Source organism: Glandiceps talaboti, chromosome 7, assembly GCF_964340395.1.
Source record: "Glandiceps talaboti chromosome 7, keGlaTala1.1, whole genome shotgun sequence".
Taxonomy (NCBI): domain Eukaryota; kingdom Metazoa; phylum Hemichordata; class Enteropneusta; family Spengelidae; genus Glandiceps; species Glandiceps talaboti.
The window spans coordinates 7,738,327-7,763,336 of NC_135555.1; the positions used below are offsets into that span (position 1 = coordinate 7,738,327).

The window sequence follows — 25,010 nt, forward strand, 5'->3', positions numbered from 1 at the left end:
TGTGGAAGTTATTTGACCTGGGAGCGTGAAGCTTAGTGCTGACTGTGCTTTGCTGTGTCCATCCACTTTTGACATGTGATTGGCATGACACGGTAATTGTTCATGTAGACAAAACAATGGAAACAAAAATAGCAACATTATAATGAGCGTTGCGTCTTTTTACTTTGATATGATTCCGACGATGTATGTGATGTATCACAATGAAAACGATCGACTCCCAGCAACATGGAAATCAAAACATACAATCGGACTACGCATTGTTTAAAAACAAATGCTATCGTAATGAAAATATTTTATGAAGCTAACTTGCTTTCTTGAAAACATCATTTCAAATTATTTTATTTGTCTTCCTTTTTTCGCTTTGATCATGGCTACACCGGTGGCGTGGAGAACCCCGGCCCCGGTAACATTTACCGACTTTCACTGTATGGCGTCACTGTCCAGTTTTTACGTGATTTCAACTGCCTTCACCCATTATTACCTACTCAGTTATATCACTCGGAAATATGTGTAGGGTGATGTTTCACTGCGGGTGCTGCCGACAAAACACCAAGGAACCATTGTTGTCGGAAGACTAAACTGGTACACCACAATATGTACAGTTACAGATAATACTATAATGCAATCGTAATTAGTAATTCATAAGTAAACATTACACAAAGGCTTAGAAGGCTTTTGTAACACGTGGGACCTCGACACCTTTTGTGAGCTGGTTGCGGTGCCGAAGTTAGTCGAAGCACAGGGGATTAAGGGGGCAAGTATTTTTGCGACTTTCTTGCCAATGCGCGCAATATTTAGAGGTATGAATGCAATTTCATTTATTTTTATGGCAAAATAAACATAATTACGAAAAAAAGTATGTACCTTTGCATGTACACTTTAAAGTGTACAGTTGTAATTGTAGAAATGACATTTGATATAAATAAAGACATGATGACCCCCCAGATACGGATTAAGATGTAATACCATAGATACAGGTGTAGGTATTGTTACCTTGTAGGAATGGTGATGTGTAACAGAAATGGGTACTGTAGATATGAATGAAATACTGTGACCACAGATGGGTTGGTGGGATTACTCTAATAGGTTTTGGCTTTGTAGCACTGTAGAACTGATGTCAGAAGGGGTCACAGGGTGACCATATATTTGGATAGCAACATAGCAACCCAAAGGACGTGTTCTTTACAACTACAATGTGTGCTAGGATTGATAGGATTATATTTGGTGCCTAATAATAGCTTGACTTGTCAAAAAGTATGACCTTTGACCTTATCTGTCAATTCATGGGGTATACTAATAACACACCTATAAATCAAATGTTAAGAAGATTCAAGCCATTTTTTGTACTGCATTAATACTGATGTTCAGGGGTTTGACACCCTTTGTATGATAGTGTTTGTCATCAGTGACATTCCTGTGTAATACGTAATACTGGTTCTGAAAATTTGAACGAGAAATTTGTAAGACAGTTTTAAAAAACGTTTGTACAAATTTGCAGTATATGTAATTGTTGATTTTATTTGGAAGTGAACGATGTTGTTATTTGTAGGGAAGCACAGTGCCTTTCATGACGAGTTGGTGAAAAGTGGTGAAAGTGAAAGAAAACTAATCAACAGTTTGCTGGATAAAGCATGACGGGTAACTCACTCAGCAGATGAACATACCAAGTCACCCAGCAGATGAACAAGATGTTTCTATAGTCAACAAAACATAAAAACCTACCAGGATAAAAGAGGGAACAGCCATCCCAGTTTGTACATGGCTCTCTTTTATTCAATTATTCATTCCTTCATTACTACATTCTTTCATTCTTCAGATGTTTTACTTCAAGTAATTATGGATGTGTGTGTACATACATCATTGTATAATTATATTATCGGTACTTGAACAATGTAAATGATAGAGACTGTATAGTTACCAAGTTACAATTGCTACAACTACATCTTTAATACCTACATTATATGTGTAGATGGTCAAACTCATGTTTACTTGCATGTATATGATGTCAAACTTTACCCGAATTATTGTTTTGTACTTTTGGAAGTGATATTCAAACTAAGTTTTACTGTGTTTTGTACTTTTTGGTGAACACTGTATTTGTCACAAGTGGCCGTCCAAGTCTTTATGTATACTATATACCATGGCTGATTTGTCCAATGCAAAGAGTATTATTTATCCATGATGATCAAACTTACACAGTCATGTATTGTTGTAGTGCTGTGACTGATAGAATGCAATATTCAAGCTCATAGTGTAAGTATTCATATATATTTTGCACTGTGCAATCTTTATAAAGATTTTTAAACAATTTATTTTCTTCCCAAGCAAAAGACCAAAGTGAAAGTATTACCTGATTGTTTTAATATACCTAAAATATGTAAATGTTATAGTTGTGGCAGTGAAGTGACTAAAATGTACTTATTTTCATATTTGGTGCTTTAATTATTGTTGTCACTTGAAAAGTGAATTCCAAAATTAGTTATTTTTCACGGGTAATGCTTATATTGATGGGAAATCCACAAGGTAGGTCAGACTGACCTTTAACCTCTGAGGTATCCCATGATGCACTTTGTCATGTAGCTGAGATGGTCATTGCATTGCTGCTCCAGGGTATACATGTAGTGGATTTGTTGATTAGTCAGTGTAGATAGAACTTAGATAATTAAAGTGTTGGCTAACAATGCCATGTGTTTACTCTCTATACAAGATTTCAAAAATGGACCAATATAACCATTACTGACTAATCAGTGAGTTACAGGGTACTGGGGAGGAGGTGGGGGGACCACACAAAAAACAGATTTCTAAAGCAGACCTTATGTAGAATATAGAAAACAGATTCGTTTGGTTATCTTGCCAAGTTACTTAGCTGCAACAATGTACTTAATATATACAGTGTACTTACATTTGTAATCTGACTGTGCTAACAAGTTCAAATTTGTAAAAAGAAAAAAAATTAATGCTGTACTTTTTAAAATCATAGACACTTTCTGTGTAATATATTCTAATCTGCACACATTATGTACATGACAGACTTCAGCTTCTGCTTGATACTGTCTGAACACCTTGTGGTTATCACGTACAGGTCAGTCTGTTGATAAGCATAAAGACAGACTGTGATATGTATAAATGTAAAAGTGATTTAGCCACGAATTCAAAGGTCAGATGTAGACAAACTAATAAATTGTAAAACTTGAATGTATATTATATGCCATTGTTTGTCACAAAACCTGTTAGGTAGTGTCTATGTTTGTTGGCACACAATGTGTAGTTGTGGAAACATGTACAAAGTTTGGTTTAGAAACGTGAATATTACTATTAGCCAGTAGACTTGTAATGTTCACTATAAATTATAATAGACCTGTTGCCAGTTTCAAGATGCTTTGCATGTCTCTCCATACAATGCCATGTATTGTGTACATGCTGAGGGGTTTGCACACGCTACTCAGGGGGATGGTTGTCACATGACAGTACCCTGTGTTCATCCGTAAAATCTCTCTCTGTCATTGATGGTGTTTAGTCTTTGTTCTATAAAATCACTCATAATCAAAGAGGGCAACATGTCTTTCCATCATTTCCTGATGAAAATGTTATTTCAAACGTAATCAAGACAAAAACATGACTAAATGTAACATCTTAAGTGTCATCCTCTAGTGCAATGCATCTTGGAACCAGAAAATCAACTATTGCAATATTTACAGCCTACAGTTTTGTCAAGCTTTCTAGCAAAGTCACTGAACTAGGTAGATATTGGTGTACTTGAACTCTAGGGTGTTAGGCATATTGTGGTGTTACTGTCCATATAGTAACATAAAGAGAAAAGACCATGAAATAAAATCATGATTTGACAAAGTACCCTGATTAATGTTATTTTCATTTCACTCTTTGTGTACTGATGATAGGCGGAAATGTTCAAAATGAGATACTTAGTAGTGGACGTTTGTACATAAACTTTGTGATTTGTAATTAAATTGAGAAAATTAGTGCTGGATGTTTGTGTGTACACTTTGTGAGTTGTAACATGAGGTACTTAGTACTGGACGTTTATACATATATTTTGTGATTTGTAAAATGAGATACTTAGTGCTGGACGTTTGTACATGAACTTGGTGATTTGCAACATTAGGCCATAGTACTTAGTACTGAACGTTTATACCTACACTTTGTGATTTGTAAAGTTGTATTGGTGTTGTTTTCCTTGATATGATGATGTAACAAGTGGGTACAGTAAACATGTAAAGTGTACAGTGTGATAGTATCGTTCATTAGAAATACAGAATGATATAAAATTGTAAGATTTCCTAGTAAAATATATGTTATCCATATTCTTTTGAATTCTGTTTCCAAGGAAACACAAATTACTACTGATGTTACAGAACGCTTGACCTTACATTAGTAAAAGTGTCCAAAACTTGATGTATTTAAAAGCACTCTTGTTTTTTTAATTCACGTAAACTTGAAATGTTTGACTTTCTTTCTAATGTAATTTAATTTCCCTTAAATAAATTCCAAATCCATAATTTATATGCATTACTATTTGATGAGTAAAAAAAAATAATCCAAACCAAGTTCATCCTTTTTATTTTCTGTTTTAAAAGTGTAAAATCCAAAGAAGATGCTTTATTTCAATATTGATTTTAATTATCAATGTCACGAAACATACATTAGACTTCATGGTAGTCTGTGAGATAGTTGGAGCATCTTCGCCATTATTGCTGGTTCTTACATCGTGTCGCATACAATATGCAGGTAACTAATAATCACCATCTGCTCTTTCATTGGTGGAGACGATCTGACGATTAACCATAAAGAATTGTGGGAACGTACATACATGTATATATATAGTTTTACATGCAAATGGCATATACATAGTTTAATATGGCAAATCCAAGATGGCAGCTATTGGGTATCTACAGTCTCACATGAACTCCTAGGTCACATGATGACCCAGTGTCAGCATACACCACCTCTCAGTTTACCCCTCTCAAAAACAAAATGGCGCCGAGGTTGGAATGACACAATTTATCATACAGTCTAAATTCAAGTTTTATTCCAAAAACTAATATTACAATGGCAATATCAAATTAAGTGCATTTTCAAAGTATTTTTTTGATGTAACACTGTAAATGCTAGTATTCTGCATAATGATGTCATGTTTTGTTTTGTACTGAATGATGTACTTATTATAAATAAAAATGTAGGTATTTATTTTATTCTATGCACATTGATTTATTTATGACACCTGTTACAAACATGTAATATAATATTAATATTCTTAATTTTAAAAAAAACTATAAAAGTTATTTTATGACTAGTTTCTGAAAAGATTTACTTCAAAAATAGCTTTCAGTAAGTTTTCTTTAAGTTTATTTTGTTTTGTTTTGTTCTTAAGTTGTCATGTTGAAATACTTTGCCATCCATCCATCTGTCTGGTTGACTGTATTATATTATGGACTAGGTTTTTAAATACCCCTTCAACTTTAAAGGTTTCACAACTGAAATATTCTTATGTAGTATTTTCTGTTCAAATATTTTATTAAAGATCATTCATTTCGTTGCAAGTTCTGGACTTTCTATACGGTCACATTTTTTATTGCCACGAATATGACATAAGCGTTCCTGGCATTCTCGACTGTGGAGTCACGGCACATCACTTTCAGTTCACTCTCTAAATGTTTGTACAGGACAGAGTGCTGTGGTGAAAACAAACTTATCTGTGATAAAAGTCATCTAAGTCTGATACAACCCGCGAAAAAACAACAGTGTGTCTGCTTGAATGAAGTGAGCTACAGAAAGATTTCATGCAATGACAAAATTACAGGTAAAAACAATACAACTGATACATAAATAACACAGGTGCCTATGATGTAGATCCAGGCAATGTTTTTATCTGTTTGTTTATATATGTGGAAGTTATAATGTAACACTAACAGTTGTACTTAACTGTTTTACCATGTAGCATTCTACCAGTAAACAGAGTTAGCGGCTCCTGACTCCTGTGACGTTTATATTTTGATAGGTTTATCAAAGCTAATTATATTCTACGTCTTTGCATGAAACTTGTCTCATATCCTGCTTACCACGAGCAGGCAGGCGAACACACCAGTAATTTTTCGCTGGTTGTATCTACGGTATATTTCTATTGTAGAGCATTGTTCTTACTTCTAGTCAGTCTTCTGCTACAATTATTAAAATAAAATAATGTTTGGGATACCAACAAAACCGAGGAGTTTGTCTCTTGCCATACCAAATTCAGAATCCTGGGTTCCTCTTTTAAATATGCACAACTATTTAAAAAAAGTAATATCAAACGATTAATAAGATTAGCTGTTTTCTGTCGGTGGTTTATCTACTTTTAATTGTGACAGATATCCCTACAGTGCATTTGCTTTGTATTTATTATAACTTACAGTGATAACATGGCCTTTCTGTGTGTGTACTATTTTTCTGGTGTGTCAGTCTTTTTTCTGCTATCTTTCGTCTTTTAAATTTTTATAATATTGTAATTATGAAAAAAGTAGACATAAATACATTATTTTGTGTCTTGATTCAACGATCATCAGACCGAGTTATCTGTGAGAACTTTATTTTAAATGAGAACTCACCAATTGTCAAATTATTGTGTGTATATATATAGTGCCATGTGTCCTATGATTGGGCTTTATGACTTGGAAACAAAGTGTATTCTTTACTATGACTGGTATACAGGGGCTGTATTCTACAATGCTTGTATTTGTAATACAATGTCTGTATTCTACAATACAGTGTGTTTGTTTGTTTGTGTGACTCTGGCTGTATCCTACAACTGAGTGTATTTGCAATACAGTAGCTGTATTCTATGGTATATTCTATTTGTAAGTGGGTGCATTCTGTTGTAAAGGGCATTTGAAATACAGTGGCTGTTTTCTACAATTTTTAGTGTATTTGTAATACAGTGGATGTATTCTACCATGCAGTGTATGATCTGTGATACAGTGACTGTATTCTACCATAGTGTTTCTGTAATACAGTGACTATGTACTCTACAATATTGTGTTTGTAATATAGTGACTGTATTCTACAATAGTTTATTGTAATATGTTGGCTGTATTCTATCATAGTGTGTCTGTAATACAGTGACTGTATTCCACCAGTGTATCTGTAATACAGTGACTGTATTCTACCATAGTATATCTGTAATACAGTGACTGTATGTATTGTACAGTATTGTATCTGTAATATAGTGACTGTATTCTACCATACAGTATATCTGTAATACAGTGACTGTATTCTACCATACAGCGTATTTGTAATACAGTAGCTGTCTGCATAGTGTTACCATTTATAGTACAGCATACATTGTAACTTCACATTTAAATGTTGAATTGCCGTCCAAATGAGCACAATTAATATTTCCCACTCTACATCAGTTGTTGTATGTGTGGTATTAGTAAAGCTAGCCATCCATCAATACATACGTGTGTGTAAATGTTGACACTGTTTGAACTCTATTCAAAATTTTCACTGCATTGTAAAGTGTACGTATCGTATGGACTATAATAAAGACTTTAATAACACACAAACTTGTTTGTATTTATGTATTTATTTATTTATTTATTTACAAAAAAAGTTTCATGTTTAGTATGTTTGCCATATGAATAAAGTACACAGTAGTTGAAATGTATGGAATAGATAATATGTACAGAGCTGTTGCAGCATGGTTGAACATTGAGATTGAGTCAAGTAGATATGCAGCATAGTTTTATTTACACAGATCAAAGCGAGATATTTTATTTCTTCTTTTTCCATGCTTGTGTACCAAACCCACCAAAATCCAACTCTTGATATTGAGATGACCTAGGAGGAGCGAGACAAAGTTAGATACAGACAACAGTGTGTGTGGATGGATGGGTGTGTGTGTGTGTGGGGGGGGGGGGGGGGGAGGTTGTAGGGGTGTGGATGGATGGGTGTGTGTGGGGGGTGTAGGGGTGTGGATGGATGGGTGTGTGTGGATGGATGGATGAGTGTGGATGGGTGTGGATGGATGGGTGTGTGTGGATGGATAGGTGTGGATGGATGGGTGTATGTGTGTGGGAGGGGTGTAGATGGATGGGTGTGTGTGAGTGAGGGGGTCAAAATAGAGGAGACAATATGAAGGAGCGAGTGAGTCAAGTATTAAGAGAAGAGAGCTTGAGAGGGAGGAGGAGGGGGAATGAAAACTAGACAAAGAAAGCAAGAGAGAAGAAAACACTAGGCAGGTCTCAGACAACTAATTGTCTGAGGACAGGGAGAAGAGGGAATGGGAGAGAAATGTTGGGTGTATTTTCAAATCAACTCTATAAAGAGATAAGATTTACTAACCTTGCTTCTTTAGCTGATGTTGTAGATTTTCTTTTGTTTCTATGTTCTGGAAATGTTGGCATCAACTCAGGGTCTGAGGCTGTCAAAAGAAAACATGCCACAAAAATATCATATCTGAAAATAAATTCTTGTGTATGTTGCCTTGCTGGACAGATGTGGATAATATTGTATTTTATCAAATGGAAAGAGAAAACATACTACCCTAGCATACAACATGAGAAAGGGTGAAAATCTCTATTGAACAGCACTTTCAACAAATTGAAAAGTTGCACCATTCTTTGTACTTTACAAGAACACTGAATTTTCATGCCTCAACCAACATATCAGATAGGGTCAGTATCAGGGTTGATCAAATGACTACTGTGGTATAACATGGTCTTTGGGTTGTATCACATGGCTGTTCTGTATATCAAATAGATGTTGGGCTTTATCACATGGCTATTCCATATATTAAATGAATATTGGGCTTTATCACATGGCTGTTCTGTATATACATTGGACCATATCAACTGGTTGTTGCATATTACACCATGCGGATTGTAGGCCATTTCACATTAAACTTACGGAATGGTTGTTCTTTGAAGTAGGAACTTTCCAAACAGTCTTCAGCTGTAGCCCTGATAATAAATGAATCATAATTAGTTGTCATGGTGAGTCATGTTGTAAGTCACTATAAAAATAGTACAAAGTACATAGAGACAATGACATCATGATGAAGTAAGAGTAAATGAACACAACCAAACAAACACTTCGAGGTCTGATTTGAAATACACATTGCTGATTTTGAGGTAATGGACAGTTGACGAAAGAAAAGTGTTTGAAGATGTAGAAATATTCACCTTTTCTTTGGGTCAAACACAAACAGAAAATTGAGCAATCTAAGTCCAGCTTCAGTTAACCACGGAAACTTGTGTTTCAGATTGTTGTATGGCTGTTTCTTTAAGTTGAATGATTCTAACAATGGTAGTTTAGAGAAACCCTGCAAAGAAAAACAAGATGACACTGTCAGTGTCACTATGTCTCCATAAATAACACATTAGATAACACATGTATATTTCCTTTTGTCCAATTTGTTTGAAAGTGTAATGTATTATTTATTTATTTATTTATTGTTTTGTTTTTTGTTATCTGATGAAATAAATTTCAATTCAATTCAATTCAATTCAATAAAAATGATATTATTTGAATCTATAGCAACAATATTCAAATTTCAATAGTGAAATAAATATTTGAAATCACTACTACTTACAGGCCAGATGCTGTCATTTGGAGTTCCTAGTAATTCTACAATCATGTCAATTTGTTGTATTTCTGATCTGCCTGGCATCAAGGGTTTGTGTGCTAGTAGTTCACCAACAATACACCCTGCAGCCCTGGCAACACAAGTAAACAGTAAGGAAGGTGACAGATTTAGACAGATTCATCAACAATACATCCCGTAGTCATGGCAATAAATGAACAAAAAGTACGATAAGGTGACATATTCTATATGACTGATTAAGACATAGCGCTGGTGTAATTCACAAATGATACATCCTGTAGTCATGACTACATACTGGATGGTGTCCTCTACAGACTGATGCAAATATTCTGTTCATCTGATTCAGACATTCAGTTCTGGTGGTACAGTAATTTTCAAAGCCTGTCTTATCTTTAACTCTGTGTGTGTGTGTGTGTGTGTGTGTGTGTATACTGAAACTGAACTGACAGGGTAGTTATACGTAACATAATGACCTTTGACAGCTTGACTTCTACTAAGTTCCAAAGTTATCTATAATATATATTTGAAATTGAAGAAAACGTTTTCATTCCAGCTTCTATTAGTAAAAAAATCTGGAAACAAAACTTGATTACAGCATAGTGTATATACTGAATACTGTATATTGATTCTCTCTGCAAAACTGTAGTAGATACTTACCATATGTCAATAGCTGTAGTCTGTTCTTTTGATCCAAGTAATAACTCAGGAGCTCTGTACCACAGTGTAACTACTTTAGGTGTCATTGGCTTTAATGGAATACCATACGTCCTTGCTAGCCCAAAGTCAGCTGAAAATGGCAACACAGTAAAGCTGGAATTGTGTGTAGTTTGTTGATGTATGCTTCTAGCAAGATGTTTGTACACAGTACGTATACATGTACCAATGTTGTTAATGTTTCATTTTTCTGTTTTACAGTCAGACATCTCTCTTCTCTTCATTCTTATTATTTAGTAGTACATGGACTTGTGATTCAGATTAACATGTTACACATTTCAACTCAGTCTAGTAAAGAATCGTTAAATACTGGTGAATAATCATCTCCCAAATGACTCTACATAGAGGACTCTGTAGTATTACAATATGCTTAGCATTTTCCTGAAACAACCATGATAATCAAACCAGGGGAGGGGAGGGGGGAGGAGGGAAGGATATAAATATGATTTAAGATATTAAATCTGGGTTAACTTCTCAAGTTTTCCTCTTGTGGTAAATTTGTCATAAAATGCAGTAATTTTAAAAATATGTATCTGTGGCATTGTTTTGTTGATAAACCATTGACACATTCCGTAGTGAAAATAGCAGCCCAATAATGGCTGAAAACTGTCTGTGGTAGCTATTTCTTGGCTGAAAACTGTCTGTGGTGGCTATTTCTTGGCTGAAAACTGTCTGTGGTGGCTATTTCTTGGTTGAAAACTGTCTGTGGTGGCTATTTCTTGGCCGAAAACTGTCTGTGGTGGCTATTTCTTGGCTGAAATAGCAGAATGCATAGATGGGCTGAACTGTCCTCAATGGCTGCAAGATTGATACAGAATATGGCTGAAAACTGGCTGCCATGTCTGTATTATCAGTGGCTGAAATATGTGTAGCAGAATGGAGCTAAATAGTCCAGAATGGCTACAAAATTGCATGTAGCTGAAAGATGGCTGTAAAGGTGATTTATAGCTGCAGACTGTATTTGATAGAAATGTGGCTGAAAAAAAGGCTGTAAAAAGGTTAGATTTAACTATTGGGTACCTATGTGTATTCATGTCAAGATGTTGAAGTATTATCTAAATAATCTAACTTACCAATTTTCAAACATCCTTTATCAGTCAATAACAAATTGGATACTTTTAAGTCTCTGTGGATTACAAAGTTTTCATGTAAATATCTCAGTCCTTGGAACATTTGTAGTGCCAAACATTTGACCTGTGCTTCTGTGAATGGTGTTGACATGTTATCTAGCAGACTGGCCAAGTCTTGTTCACAATATTCCATCACAAGGAATATACTATCAAGATGGCTGCCTACAACAACTTCCTTTAAATAAACTACATTTGTATGATGAAGGTTGATGAGAAGATGAATTTCACGAAGACTGCTCACAGGTAAACCTATATTGAAAGAAGAAAAAGGACTGAGATGAGAAATAGGTAGACTAAGACTATGTATGGTGTCCATAGTAGAGGTATAACATGGAGCTTTAATTTTGATTGACTAGAAAACTGGAGAAAAGTGATGTCTGTAGCCTGTATTGTTAGTGATAATAAGGGAAGAAAATGTAGTTCTTTAAACTTTCAAAACAGTTGGACCCTTCTGAGGGGGTGGGGGTGCCACTACACAAGCTGAGCCTAGGTAGTAAAATTTCATTTCAGATTTCTGGTAGCAAGATTTAAGGTTAGAAAATAAAATAAAATCTGTGCACAAATACAAATACAAATACAAATACAAATACAAATACAAATACAAATACAAATACAAATACAAATACAAATACAAATACAAATGCGGATGCGGATGCGGATGCAAATGCGAATGCGAATGCGAATGCGAATGCAAATGCAAATGCAAATGCAAATGCAAATGCAAATGCAAATGCAAATGCAAATACAAATACAAATGCAAATGCAAATACAAATACAAACCATCTGATTCTTTCTCCATTCTGACTTTCTTCAGGGCAACAATTTCATCAGATTTAGAATCCCTAGCTCTATCTGTAAATGTATAAAAGCAAAAGAAATAGGATAAATCATACAAAATAAGGAATAAGTTAGTTGGACTGATGTGTGACATTTTAGCATTAAATACAGTTGTTGTAGATCACACTTAAAATGGACTAAATCATTTTATACATTGTCTAACATGTTTAATCAAAGGCTAACTTAAAGTGGCCATATGGATGAGGATTGGGTATTTATTTTGGATTTCACTTGAAAAATCAATGTGAAACAACATTGACAAAGTCAGTGTCTGTAACTCAATACATTGCAAAAAGCTAAAACGTGGAAAATGTTGTTATTGTACATACAATAACAAATTTTTTACACATTTATTATTTTCTTGCAATTTACTGAGTTACAAACAAGGACTTGGCATATGTTGTTTCACAATGAATCTTTTCAACTAGAAAGCCATGATAAAATTGTTTACTAAAATTTAAATAATTTAAAATAAATACCCAATCCTTAAGTTTATTTTCAATTTATAAATTGATCCACAGTAGTTTAGACATGCATACAACAAGTAAATGAAGTGAATACACAATGCTGCAGTGAGACTTTGTACACATACTGGTAATAATCATTATCAATTCATGAAAGTCATTGTAGTGTAAAATGTATAAAGAGATAGAATACCCTTATTAATTACAATAATGATAGAAATAGTCTACAACATGTGTAACTAAAATGGCCTAACAAGGCTTATATGTCAGTAGAGTCTACCTATAGGTTCTCATTGATGTCAGCTATGTAATTAATAACTAAAAGTGAATGAAATCAACACATTTTATCTTGTTTATTACCCAAGTTTTTATCAAACATTGAAGTCAGAAGGTATGCTTTCTCTATAAATTCAACTTCTCTGTTGAGTCAATTTTAGGTGAGAATCAGGCCATTGGTTAACTTACTAGAAACTCTATTTATATTTTAATAATCATGTTTCATTGACTGGAATATAGCGTAACCAATTTACTTACATACAATTCCATAAGTACCTTCTCCTATTCTGTTCAACTTCTCAAATTCTGACACACTTCTGCACAGTCCAAGCTATAATCATGGTAGACAAAGTAATAATAACAGAGATCATGTTTCATGACAATTACGCTTTCCTAAATACTGGACAAACTTTCCAGGCTTGTAAAAACACCTTCTATAACAATATTTACAATAATTTATAATAAAGATGGACCTCTGAAATTAACACAACAAGGAAAATTTGGTATAATTATTAAAGGAAAAAATATGACTTATGTCCTAAAATGTACAATGTATTTTATAATGAGTATATTCTACTTCAGTTTTGTAAAGTAAAAATTGCATTTACCTCATCAAATACAATCAAAACAGCAAAACAAACTGTCTATGATTACATATTCATTTTATATTCATTCAAACTTTAACTTACATATAAGGTTATAAAAATAACCATCTTAAAAATATTTTGATGTACCTTATCGTCCTCTGGTATTGAAAATCTATCCCCAGTCTTCAATGACACGAAGGTATTTGATTTTGTTTCTTCATTTTCCTTTGCAATGGGCGCACAAGATTTCTCCGTTGCATCCATCTTATTTCTGATACCTATCTCTGCGATGTTGCAGCAACACTGGGTCCCTTGATCTTCGATTGACACAGCGCCCCCAGAGTCATTATGCCCGAAGTGAAAATAGGCCAATGATAACTTGTTTTACAAAGATGGAATAAATCTTAACCAATCACATTCACTGTTGGATTTACACGTCTACCGGGAAAGATGGCGTCTCTCGTAGGTCATGTTGCTCGATCAACGAGACATTTACTGAAAATAAACAGTAAGTGATAATGTTTTCTGAGGTTGTCTGTCATTTTTATATAAACTGCAAGTAGTAGGCTATACAGTAGATTAAAAGAAGTTGCATCGTTGCGTTGAAATTTTAAGATATTACATAGTTAACTTACTAAATACTATGTCGAGCTGTCGTTCGTGATGTGTAGAATACATACCACAACTCACAAGTTCATAACCTACACACGTTTGATCTTTCAACATATGCACTGCTCATGGTGTAAAGATTTAAAACAGTTTTGCCAAAGTCGTCGTTGATTTAACAGTTACCACCGGAAAATTATTCTTACAGGGTCCATCTTACCGTCGTTGGCCGTGCCCACTCGTCGAACGTTGACGACGAAACGTAAGTACATGTAGTATGATGTACATCATAATTGTTACAAAAAAAATGTACAATTTCGTCGAGTCGAGAAAGGGACAATGTCATAATCGAGCCTCAATCTACTGCTTCTCATTCTGCAAGTAGAACTAATAATCATGAGTAACTGTTGCTCGTAGGCCAAGTAAAAAGTGCAAGTGTTATTATTTTGACAAAGAATGGGGCGTCAAGTGTCAAACTGATATTATCACCTTGGTTAGAAGAAGTCAGTGTGAATGGAGGTATATGACAGGAGACGGTTTCCATAACGCAGCTTGTTGCACTCTTGAAACACTATATATCATATGACAAATTGATGCAACTGAAATCACAACCTACAATCACCTGCAAGGCAAATACCTCTGATACTGCAGAATTCAGAAGGAAATTTTGTAACTATTTTTACAATTTCTTAAATCTTGACTCAATATTTTTGGTACGTGTACATAGAATGTGTATGCTTTCAACCTGTTTGGACTGAATGTTGTAAATTTATTTTTACAGCTACAATCAGACCATTTGATGAAGTTCACAGAGCAACGTTGTCAGACTTTGGGCGCTATGTAGCTGATATTATGCCTAAATATGTACAGCTTGTACAAGTCACCCATCATAATGAACTTGAACTACTGATACATCCTGAAGGTGTGGTACCAATGATGACCTTCCTCAAAGACCACCATAACTGTCAGTACACTAACTTAGCTGACATCACCGCTGTAGATGTACCAACCAGAGAGTTTAGATTTGAGGTAAGGCCATCATAATTGTAAGTACACTAAGTAACCACGATGACACGACAGCTATTCACATTGGTTGACATAAATGAAATGTAAAAATATGTGGAATTAACATGTAAATTGTGATTAACAAGAAATGATATCTGATATCATCTTTATTAATAAGTTTGTTGTTTTTCCTTGGATCTCAGATATCAACTTCTATCAATCTGTTGTGTTGTTTTTCCTCAGATTGTCTATAATCTGTTGTCATTACGGTTTAATTCAAGAATCCGAGTAAAGACCTACGCAGATGAACTGACACCAGTTGATTCTGTAGTTTCTGTACATAAAGCTGCTGAATGGTATGAACGTGAGGTAAGTTTATACGGAAAAAATGCCCTCCATTATAACAGAAACTGTTACATAAATTAGACAACAAATTTGGTGATCTGCACAGTATTCAGACAAACAAGACTGTTCAGTAATGTGCATGGTAATTGGATAAGCAAGTAAATGAGTAATGTGCATGGTAATTTGAATTGTAGTTCCGAAAGAGTATAAAAAGTTAATGTAGTATGTTTCTGCCATATCATTTGACCACATCAAACACTGAGTGAAAGAAACCATCAAGCTTGATCGGCAATACCTGTCCTCGTCCTGTGGTCATATGACAAGTGTAATCTGAAGGCAGAGTGATTAATACAATGAATAACAATAAACTAAAGCTCTATCTCTAAGTGTTACACTCATTTACAGCATTCATAGCAAGTATAAAAGTATACTGTTTCAATTGGTTCATTTAGAAGCCTAGCATGTGGCCTTTCTAATGTGGTCAAGTAGCAAATGAAACAGTATACTTTACACTTGATATGGATTATTAACGATTGTGGTACATACAGGAAATGCTTTACTTTAAATTGGTGTTGTGGGTTGTATACGCGGTCAATTATTTATGCTCCGAGTACAGAACTAGTACATATTACAACACGATGTGTTCATATAGCCGTCAGTGATTGGCTTAGATTGTATCATGTGGTATGGACTATTGATTCATAGTGACCTCAATTTGCATTCAGCTTCAGAAAATCGTTGCTACATAACAGCTTGCATGGGTAATAGACATACCTAGTGCCCTCATACCCAGGTAATAAGTTTATCAGATAATTCCAGAGGAAGGAAACAACACACTTTCAGTTGAAATGCATTTGATAACGGCACTGTAATCAGACAAAGGTTGAAACAAGACTGTATATGATAATCTGTACTAATATTCAGACAAACAAGACTGTATTTGATAATTGCAGAACAAATATTACAGCTATAAGAATATTTCTTTCAGTTTCTTTATACCTTAAGTACATTAAGTATTGTATATCAGTTATAATAAACTTCATGTCTTTGACTTTAGGTTTGGGACATGTATGGTGTTTTCTTTGCCAATCATCCTGATTTGAGACGTATTCTAACAGATTATGGATTTGAAGGCCATCCCCTCAGAAAAGATTTTCCTCTCAGTGGTTATGTAGAGGTAAACTTTTAAATTTATGTTATTATTATGCTTAGTATTCAATCTGTAAGTGAAGCCTTTTTGGCTGTGTAATTATAAAAACATTCGCTGACATAAAGTGTACATTACAGTGCTTCTAATATAAGTATGAATGATACAGTATGACAACATATTGATACATTACTGAACTTGTCCTGATACATTGATGGAGATTTAGTTATAGAAGTCACAACATTACGTACACAGTGGCAAAGTTGAATAATAGTTTACTTAGATAATGCTGCTGCAACACACCAGTTAGAGTGTCTCTTCAATAACATTTCAACTGTCAATCTGGTCATGTTCAGGTATATCATCCCTGTTACAATTTAAAGTTGACTCATTCTCCCTAGAACATCAAATTTGTAGCATTTGAAGAAAGTGACGCTTGCTCGCTCCAAGTGGTGCATGGTCATTTAGCCTTTTAAATTTGTTGTTTATCAATAACTATGTTATTATATTAGCTATGTTAGCTATAATGTGCGTATGCCAAGTTTGAGTTTTGAAAGTGACAACATATAAACAGCTCTTTGACACTAGTGAAAACTTGTTAATATTAATTCTCCTATTTACTGTTTCTGACAGGTGAGGTATGATGACGAGGTCAAACGTATTGTAGCAGAACCAATTGAACTTGCCCAAGAGTTCCGTAAATTTGACTTGACAAGTCCATGGGAAACATTCCCAACTCATAGGAAGGAAGAACAGCTAGAAGCTGGAGAGACTGCAAAGCCAGAAGAGAAGAAATAGATGATGTGTGTGATTGTTTTTTGTAGAGACTTACATGATATAAAGTCTTGAATTCTGACTGTTGGCAAAGAACTACAAATAAACTACGAGTACTGTGTAGTTGATATATGCTGGTAGCATGACGTGATTTTTAAAGCAGTTACACATAGACCAAGCTTGTTTGTACAAAATATCAAATGCACAAGAATGTGTAGACTGTAGAATTTTTTTTCAGTCAGGCAAATAAATTGTTTTTCTTTGTTTGAATGTTTTCCTGGTGTTGATGTGTACTTTTACATAGGCACACTCAAAATACATATTACAATTATGATAACATGCATATTAACATGTGTAGATGTGTATGTTTCCACCTGTCAGTACATGGCTATGTTTCCACCTGTCAGTACATGGTTATGTTTCCACCTGTCAGTACATGACTATGTTTCCACCTGTCAGTACATGGCATTCCTAATTATAGAAACATCATTACTTGCAAATGAACATTAAAATGTATAAGCTACATCAACAAGTTTCAAAGGACATATGCACTTCTTCACCATCAATGCAGGTACTAAATAATTTGAAATTGAAACCTTGCATTCTAAAAATATTGCCAAATTATCATAAATGATTATTTATGCAAATTACTCATCACAATTAAAAACTACATCAAACACAAGGTATTGTCTAATTATCAAACATGTGATTTGTTATGATTGATGTATGTACCAAATTATATGAAATTTGAATTCTGCATTCTTAAGATATAGCTTAATTGCTGAAGAACCTCAAGTGTTCAAATTACACACAAGTCATTAAGTAAAAGCTGTGTCAACAAGCTGCATAGGATGTGCAGATTGTTATGGTTGATATATGTACCAAAACTATATGAAATTTGAAACTTGCATTCTTAAGATATTGCCTAATTACCGAAAATCATTAGTTATTCAAATTTCACATTAAACTAAAAACTACCATCAACAACCTTTAAAGTCCATATGTTCTTTGTAAAGTTTGCTTTATGAGATTATGACATACTAAAATGTGCGACATTTGAAGCGGAATTCTAAGATACGTGTCTCCTCTCCCTAGCAACTAAGTATTGCAGTATGTGTTTACAGCGCAAGTGGTACTTCATTAGTGGAATACGAGATACCAAAGACCACAGGCACTCAAATCAATGTGTAGAAAAAAAATATGTATTGTATGTATTATATTGTTGTGTTTTTTTTTAAATCATACACATTGATTCGAGTGCCTGTGCCACAGACCCTCCAAACTGAGTACTACTAGCTTCGATTTCATATATGCTCAGGTAAATTATATGGTAAAGAGTTGGGGCGAGTTGAAAATTGGACGAGTTGAGTGGGACGAGTTGAAATTGGGACGAAATGATCCGTCACCGTTCCCAAAGTTAGTGAAAGGCAATAATGCACGAGTTTCACAAGTTTTACGCTATGATGTGAACTGCTCCGTGTTCCACTGCTGCACACCGTTTCCGCAGTCCGCGTCTATATTTCTATCTTTTTCAGGTAAGTCATTGATGAATTAAAATATTTGAAAGTTACACAACGATACTTTCTCGCCACCGTGGCTACAGCTATCGGTCTTCAACTTCTTTCCCTGGGTCACCTGGCAACGTGCCTCAGAGTCTGTAAATTACATTGTCCGTGCAAGTTGAAAAAGTACATCATTGCTATTAATGACTACCATTGTGACTATTAATTCAGCAAGTAACATTTTCAGTCAGATGACAATTTTTAACAAATATATATGTCTCAAGTACTAGTGATATCATTTGTGTAGACGATTTCTCACATTTTAATTGCAATAGTACACTCTATGAGTATGAACCTGCCTTTCTTTGACCTTGCACATTTTTAACACCAAAATTGATTTTGCATCGTGCTCGAATTACAGATCGTAGATTCATGCCATTTTTTCCCCACCAGTTGTGTTATAGGTCCAGGCACCTGCCGGTGCACAAATAGAGTAATACAAACGATATATTTTGACGAAAAAAAAGCAGTTTTATAAGTCTCGTGCAGAGCGAGATCTCGTGCATGCCATGTATCAACTTTTGTGGCAACACGACGTGATCGACCCCGTTGCTAGTCTTGCTGCTAGACGTTCGGGCTTTCTTTCGATGCTATAACTATAAGCGAACGAAGTTCGCATGTGAGGGCCTGCCCGAACACTCGGACGTTCCATCCTCGATAGCGTTGTTCGGCTGTGTGTCGTATTTTATCGGAAGAACATCCGAGGGCTAGCTGATAGACTACCCCGTTGCTTAACCTATATTCATACGTCGCAACTCCGAAAAGACTGTGGAATATGAATTACAGCGAACTATTTTCTATTTTCACCTACATTTTATGACAAATAATCTTCAGATTTTCTTTTGTGCCTGAAAGTAAAAAGTCATTACGTTTTATAGCAAGAAAGTCGACGAATAAGTCACGCATGGTATTTATAAATGCGCAGCACCCTGACACACTTTCAAAGTTTCATTTCTTGATCGTCCGCCTCAATATACAATTTTGCAATTTGATAACCGTAAAAAAACTCACACGACATTGTACACACTATACGTACATCTTTTCCATATATATGTGTAACACATGATAAGTTTTGTTCTGAATATACCACAGAGAGTGGAAGTTTTGGTAACGAATTAATGAGTCAAGGCAATGATGACCTTAAGATAACCCCTGTCTGTCATCATCCTAACACATATGTTGTATTGGAATTTGCCTAGGCCAAGGGGAAGACTCATGGCGTCAGCAAATTTGCCTGTATTAAGATTGAATATAACATATAATCAAGTCATGTGACAAAGTTTCCCGCCACGTATTAAGTATGACATCACAGATAGGAATCCCATTCAGATTTCCAATATCACATTGGACTATAATTCTATGCTACCCCACTTTGACTTGAGAGCTAGCAGCAGAACATCGTGGTCTAAGCTTGTGCTATTTGGAGACAGCGTGGTTGGTCCTTTGCTCCGATTGATTAAACTTTCAGACCTTGAAGTTGAAAGTTGAACTCGAGAGAGAACATTGAGACGGCTAACGTTACAATCGTTTGAGGAAACCAACGGACGGAGACTGACAAGCGACATCGTATGGTATTCGAAAACATGGCGTGTTTTTATGTAATTCGCCCAAAACTGACCAAGTACGGGCAGAGTTACGAGCTCGTAAGGGAGCATTCGTTTTTTACGGGGAGGGGGGGGGTCGGTGGACTTTTACAAAGCAGTTTTTAGGAGGGGTCAAATTTTATATCCAATGGTTTGGGGGGGGGGTCAATTTTTACAACAGATTTGTATGGAATCATAGCAAAAAACAACAGAATTGACAAAAAAATGTACAAAACAGAATACAAACACGTCTTTATTCTGTCTGATCAGGTGATAACAAGTAAAAAAAAGAAAACACAGAATCACAAAAATAAAACTTTCAGGCTGTGGCAATATAATGACATACCTCACTTTTAAAACTCTTTAAAAACTCTTTAAAAACAACAGAACTCATTCAAATTAATTTTTGAGTCTGAGAGTGAACCATGAGAGGGATAAAGAGGAGGAGGAGAGCGATGAAGAGGATGAGATGGACGAAGACAGTGAATCAGAAGATGGACATGTAGTGATACATGAATTGGGTGAATCAGAGGAAAGTGACTCGGAAAGTGACTCTGAAAGTGATAGCAGTGACATTGAAAATGAACTCTTTCACACAACAAGATCAGGCAGACAGTGTACTACTTGGAAGTCACGGAACTACATGGACTAGGTTTCATGGTCCATTATGTGATATGTCGAACAAACACTCATATAAGTCAAGTGTTCCATAAATCTATTATAAATCAAGTGAAAAATTTTTATAGGGGGGGGGGGTCACATTTTACAATTGATGGATTTAGGGGGGGGGTCAAATTTTAGAAAAGTAATTTTTAGGGGGGGGGGGTTGCTTTTTACATTTAATTCATACCTCAAATTCCACCCCCCCCCCCCGTAAAAAACGAATGCTCCCTAAGTCTCAAGTACGAGTGACGTCTGAACTCGTAATTTCCATATACGGGTGACGTCATACTCTTGCAGTTGGCCTAATTTTCGATGAGTACGCAGAGGACTCACGCTGTCGTATTCCGCGAGTACGTGGCGAATATCCGAATTGATCGGTCATCCGAACTGACTACGTGTCCACCGAAAAAATCTATTGTTCTGATATCAAAGTAATGTTTCGGTAAAAATTTGAAGTTTGATGAATGACGATCGACTTGTGAATGAGCGCGGCGCGGTTTGTGATCGTGAAACTTAAGATAAAGTCGAAAACGATGTCCCGTGTGAACCAGTACCATTGCACGGCGAAGCGGCAGCTATACTTTCTCCGTGTTTGTTATGGCTAGAGTCGCAGCCAGATTGTGAACCTACCCAGTTGTTATTGCTCCGTAGTTCACACAGAAAAGCAGCAGACAGCCGTGCAATGAAACAGGAACCCCTGACGTCACTCGTACTTGAGACTTGCGAGCTCGTAACTCTGCCCGTACTTGGTCAGTTTTGGGCCAATTACTTACATGTTTGTGTATTTATGTAAATGAATTTAGTCAGGATGGTTCTAAATTGTGGACACATGAACAATACATTGTAGAAATGACTTGATTTGCACAATCTCTGGACCATGGGTAGGACTGTCTGGAGTGGTTTGGAAATGCCATTTCATAGGACTGACTTGCAACCATTCTTTTATGTTTAAAAACATTGTATATTAATACTGGTTTGGTAACGCATATTAATAACTCTTAGAAGTTAGATATAAGATACACATTATTATCTCAATGTGGCTCATATATATTACATCTTCAAACACAATCTCAGAGCAATCTAAGCGCATGACATTGACAATCTAAGTTGTTTATATATTCTGTAGCGAAATATGCACATTACACATCGACAGTTCTGCAGGCCTGCAGGATGGCTTGGAGAATGTATCAGGGTTGCACGTGGATAAATAACTTACAGAAATTATATCTATGTGATCTCGATATTGAAAACGACCGTTTTATTAGCACAACTGAACTGAGGTTCAGTAGTGCTATAGGGATCTCCCGGCGTGTGTGTGTGTGTGTGTGTGTGTGTAAACCACTGAACCGATTGCCATGATATTTGGTGGGTCCATTACCTTGGGTGTCTAGTTGGGAAATTGTCAAAATGATCGCATCACAGGTGTGTGATTTGGGTAAAAAAATGTGATTTTTGGTCAACAAACTTAAACTCAGAAACTACTGGGCAGATTGGTGCGAAATTCGGTGGGAACATTCTTAAGGGGGTGTAAAGTAAGATTTGTTCATGACATGATGATTCTATCAGTGATATGCAAATTAGGGCTACAAATGTGTCTTTTTTGGTTAAAAATCTATAATTCCAAAACTACTGAGCAGATTGGGCTGAACTTTAATGGGAATGCATCTAGGGATGTATGGACGAAGAAATATTAAGTATACAATGATTCCAAGAGTGATATGCAAATTAGGTGTAAAAATGTTCATTTTTGGTCAAAAACTTATATCTCAAAAGTACTTGGTCACCAAGTCTGAAACTTGGTGAGATGTTTCTGAAAGTGTTATTCTGCAGATTTTCTTCAAAACATTTTGACAAATTTGGCCCTAGCAACCATGACCACGCCCTTAGCAACAATCAAATGGCAGTATATGTTGGTAAAATAACATCATCTGGTAGGTAAATGAGTAAACATTCAAAAAAATGTATGCAAATACCCTAGCAACCATGACCACGCCCATAGCAACAGCCAAACGGTGGTTTATTTCACAAAGATGACAACTGGGATTAATAGACAATTGAATAAACATTCAAAAAATGTATGTAAATATGCCTAGCAAAAGACCACGCCCATAGCAACAGCCAAATGATCACATATATTGCAAAGATAACAACGGGGATTAATAGACAATTGAATAAACATTCAAAAAATGTATGTCAATATGCTTAGCAACAAGACCATGCCCACAGCAACAGCCAAATGATCACGTATATTGCAAAGATAATATCAGGAATTCATACACAAGTGAACAAAAACATACAAAAATGTATGCAAATATATGTAACAACATGACCACGCCCATAGCAACAGCCAAATGATAGCATATATCGTAAAGATAGCAACATGGTTGGATAGGCAACTGGATAGTCATTCAACAAATGAACACTTAATGTTAGCATGGACTACCATAGGGATAAACATTTTTAAAAACTGTACAGTTGTGCTACAACGCCATTGGCGGTATTTTTTTATTTCACATTACATTGTACTTTACTTTTGAGTGGGGGGGGGTGTTAAGGGTTGGTGTTAAATCGTCGAGCAGTATATCAATGCATGACCATATTTTCAGTACATACATTGTACTTTAATACTTCAGAAATGAAATATGGAATGTAAGATGGTATCGGGATGGTTTTTAAAAATTATGAACTCAAAGCTCGATATTGAGAACGCAATATGTTGTTGTTGTTGTTGTTGTTGTTGTTGTTGTTATTGTCGTCGTCGTCGTCGTTTTGGGGAATCATTGACAATGAACGAAATTGGCAGTAGGGGGGTCATGCTGTTTTTAAAGTTGTGGATAGGGGGGTCATTGTGTTTTGGATTGTGTTGGAAGAAAAAAATCCTTTTTCTACAATGGCATATAGCCTTGTCTGAAATGTGGTACATGTAAATATTTGTTCTTCTCCATGTTTCTTACATGAATTCTTTAATATTACTTATTAGTTCAAGCATAACTATAAATATACATATACATGTATTACCTAGCTACCACACTAGTTACAGAACATGTCATGTAAATGCTTGGCTGTTTCACAATCAGTGCTTCATACACTTATATTGCACTTTGGGGCAAAAGTGAACTTGAAGGTTTGTAAAGCATGGATTGAGGTTTGTTTTGTTCGGACACTCCGAACAAAACAAACGTCACAACACGATGAATAGAGGTAAATAAGGACATCTAGCCGCTTTCACCACATCGGATTTTAATCAGATTGATACACACAACGTATTTACCCTGTGTAGTCAATAATTATAATTATGATAGTGCTAACCCGGGATCTTGTAAAGTAGCTAGATGCAAGACAGTCAAACAGTCCACACTGAGTCTAGTCTATCTGCTAGACCTCGGATGTTCTTCCGATGACACACGACCGAACATCGCTATCGAGGATGGAACATCGCCCTCACTGCGAACTTCGTTCGCTTATAGTATCGAAGGAAAGCCCGAACGTCTAGCAGCAAGACTGTAAGGGGTAGACCATTCGATATCCTGGGGGGGGGGCTTGGAAGATTGGTGGAGAGTCATTATTTTTTTTTTTCACCTGCTTGCCTGAGAATTATTTTTTTTCTCTTTCGCCTATGCTGGCAACCTTTTTTTTCTTTGCTTCTTTGAGATATCCGGATTTTTTTTTACGTCAATGTTGAACACCTACATTTGTTGCCACAATTTTCTGTTTTGTTT

General features: G+C 35.5%; 3 protein-coding genes across 3 annotated transcripts in view; 2 read left to right on the forward strand and 1 right to left on the reverse strand.

Annotated features, from left to right (window-relative positions):
* Positions 1 to 2,036, forward strand: part of LOC144437480 (uncharacterized) — a 29,713-nt gene extending 27,677 nt beyond the window's left edge. The window contains exon 25 of the mRNA XM_078126423.1: positions 1,550 to 2,036. Coding sequence (XP_077982549.1) covers positions 1,550 to 1,635 — 86 coding nt within the window. The 3' untranslated portion in view covers positions 1,636 to 2,036. The remainder of the gene's footprint in view (positions 1 to 1,549) is intronic.
* Positions 2,037 to 7,626: 5,590 nt separating this feature from the next.
* Positions 7,627 to 13,915, reverse strand: LOC144437536 (cyclin-dependent kinase 10-like). Its single transcript, XM_078126484.1, has 10 exons — positions 13,754 to 13,915; positions 13,278 to 13,350; positions 12,223 to 12,294; positions 11,386 to 11,691; positions 10,256 to 10,385; positions 9,587 to 9,710; positions 9,177 to 9,316; positions 8,902 to 8,954; positions 8,338 to 8,416; positions 7,627 to 7,833 (listed from the first exon to the last, which is right to left on the reverse strand). Exons 1-10 carry the CDS (start codon positions 13,868 to 13,870, stop codon positions 7,767 to 7,769), a joined length of 1,161 nt encoding a protein of 386 aa, XP_077982610.1. The 5' UTR covers positions 13,871 to 13,915; the 3' UTR covers positions 7,627 to 7,766.
* Positions 13,916 to 14,041: 126 nt separating this feature from the next.
* LOC144437609 (NADH dehydrogenase [ubiquinone] iron-sulfur protein 3, mitochondrial-like) lies at positions 14,042 to 17,784 on the forward strand. Its single transcript, XM_078126585.1, has 6 exons — positions 14,042 to 14,114; positions 14,421 to 14,474; positions 14,994 to 15,241; positions 15,461 to 15,586; positions 16,620 to 16,739; positions 17,343 to 17,784. The coding sequence occupies exons 1-6, from the start codon at positions 14,057 to 14,059 to the stop codon at positions 17,505 to 17,507; spliced, it is 771 nt and encodes a 256-aa protein (XP_077982711.1). The 5' UTR covers positions 14,042 to 14,056; the 3' UTR covers positions 17,508 to 17,784.
* Positions 17,785 to 25,010: the final 7,226 nt, after the last annotated feature.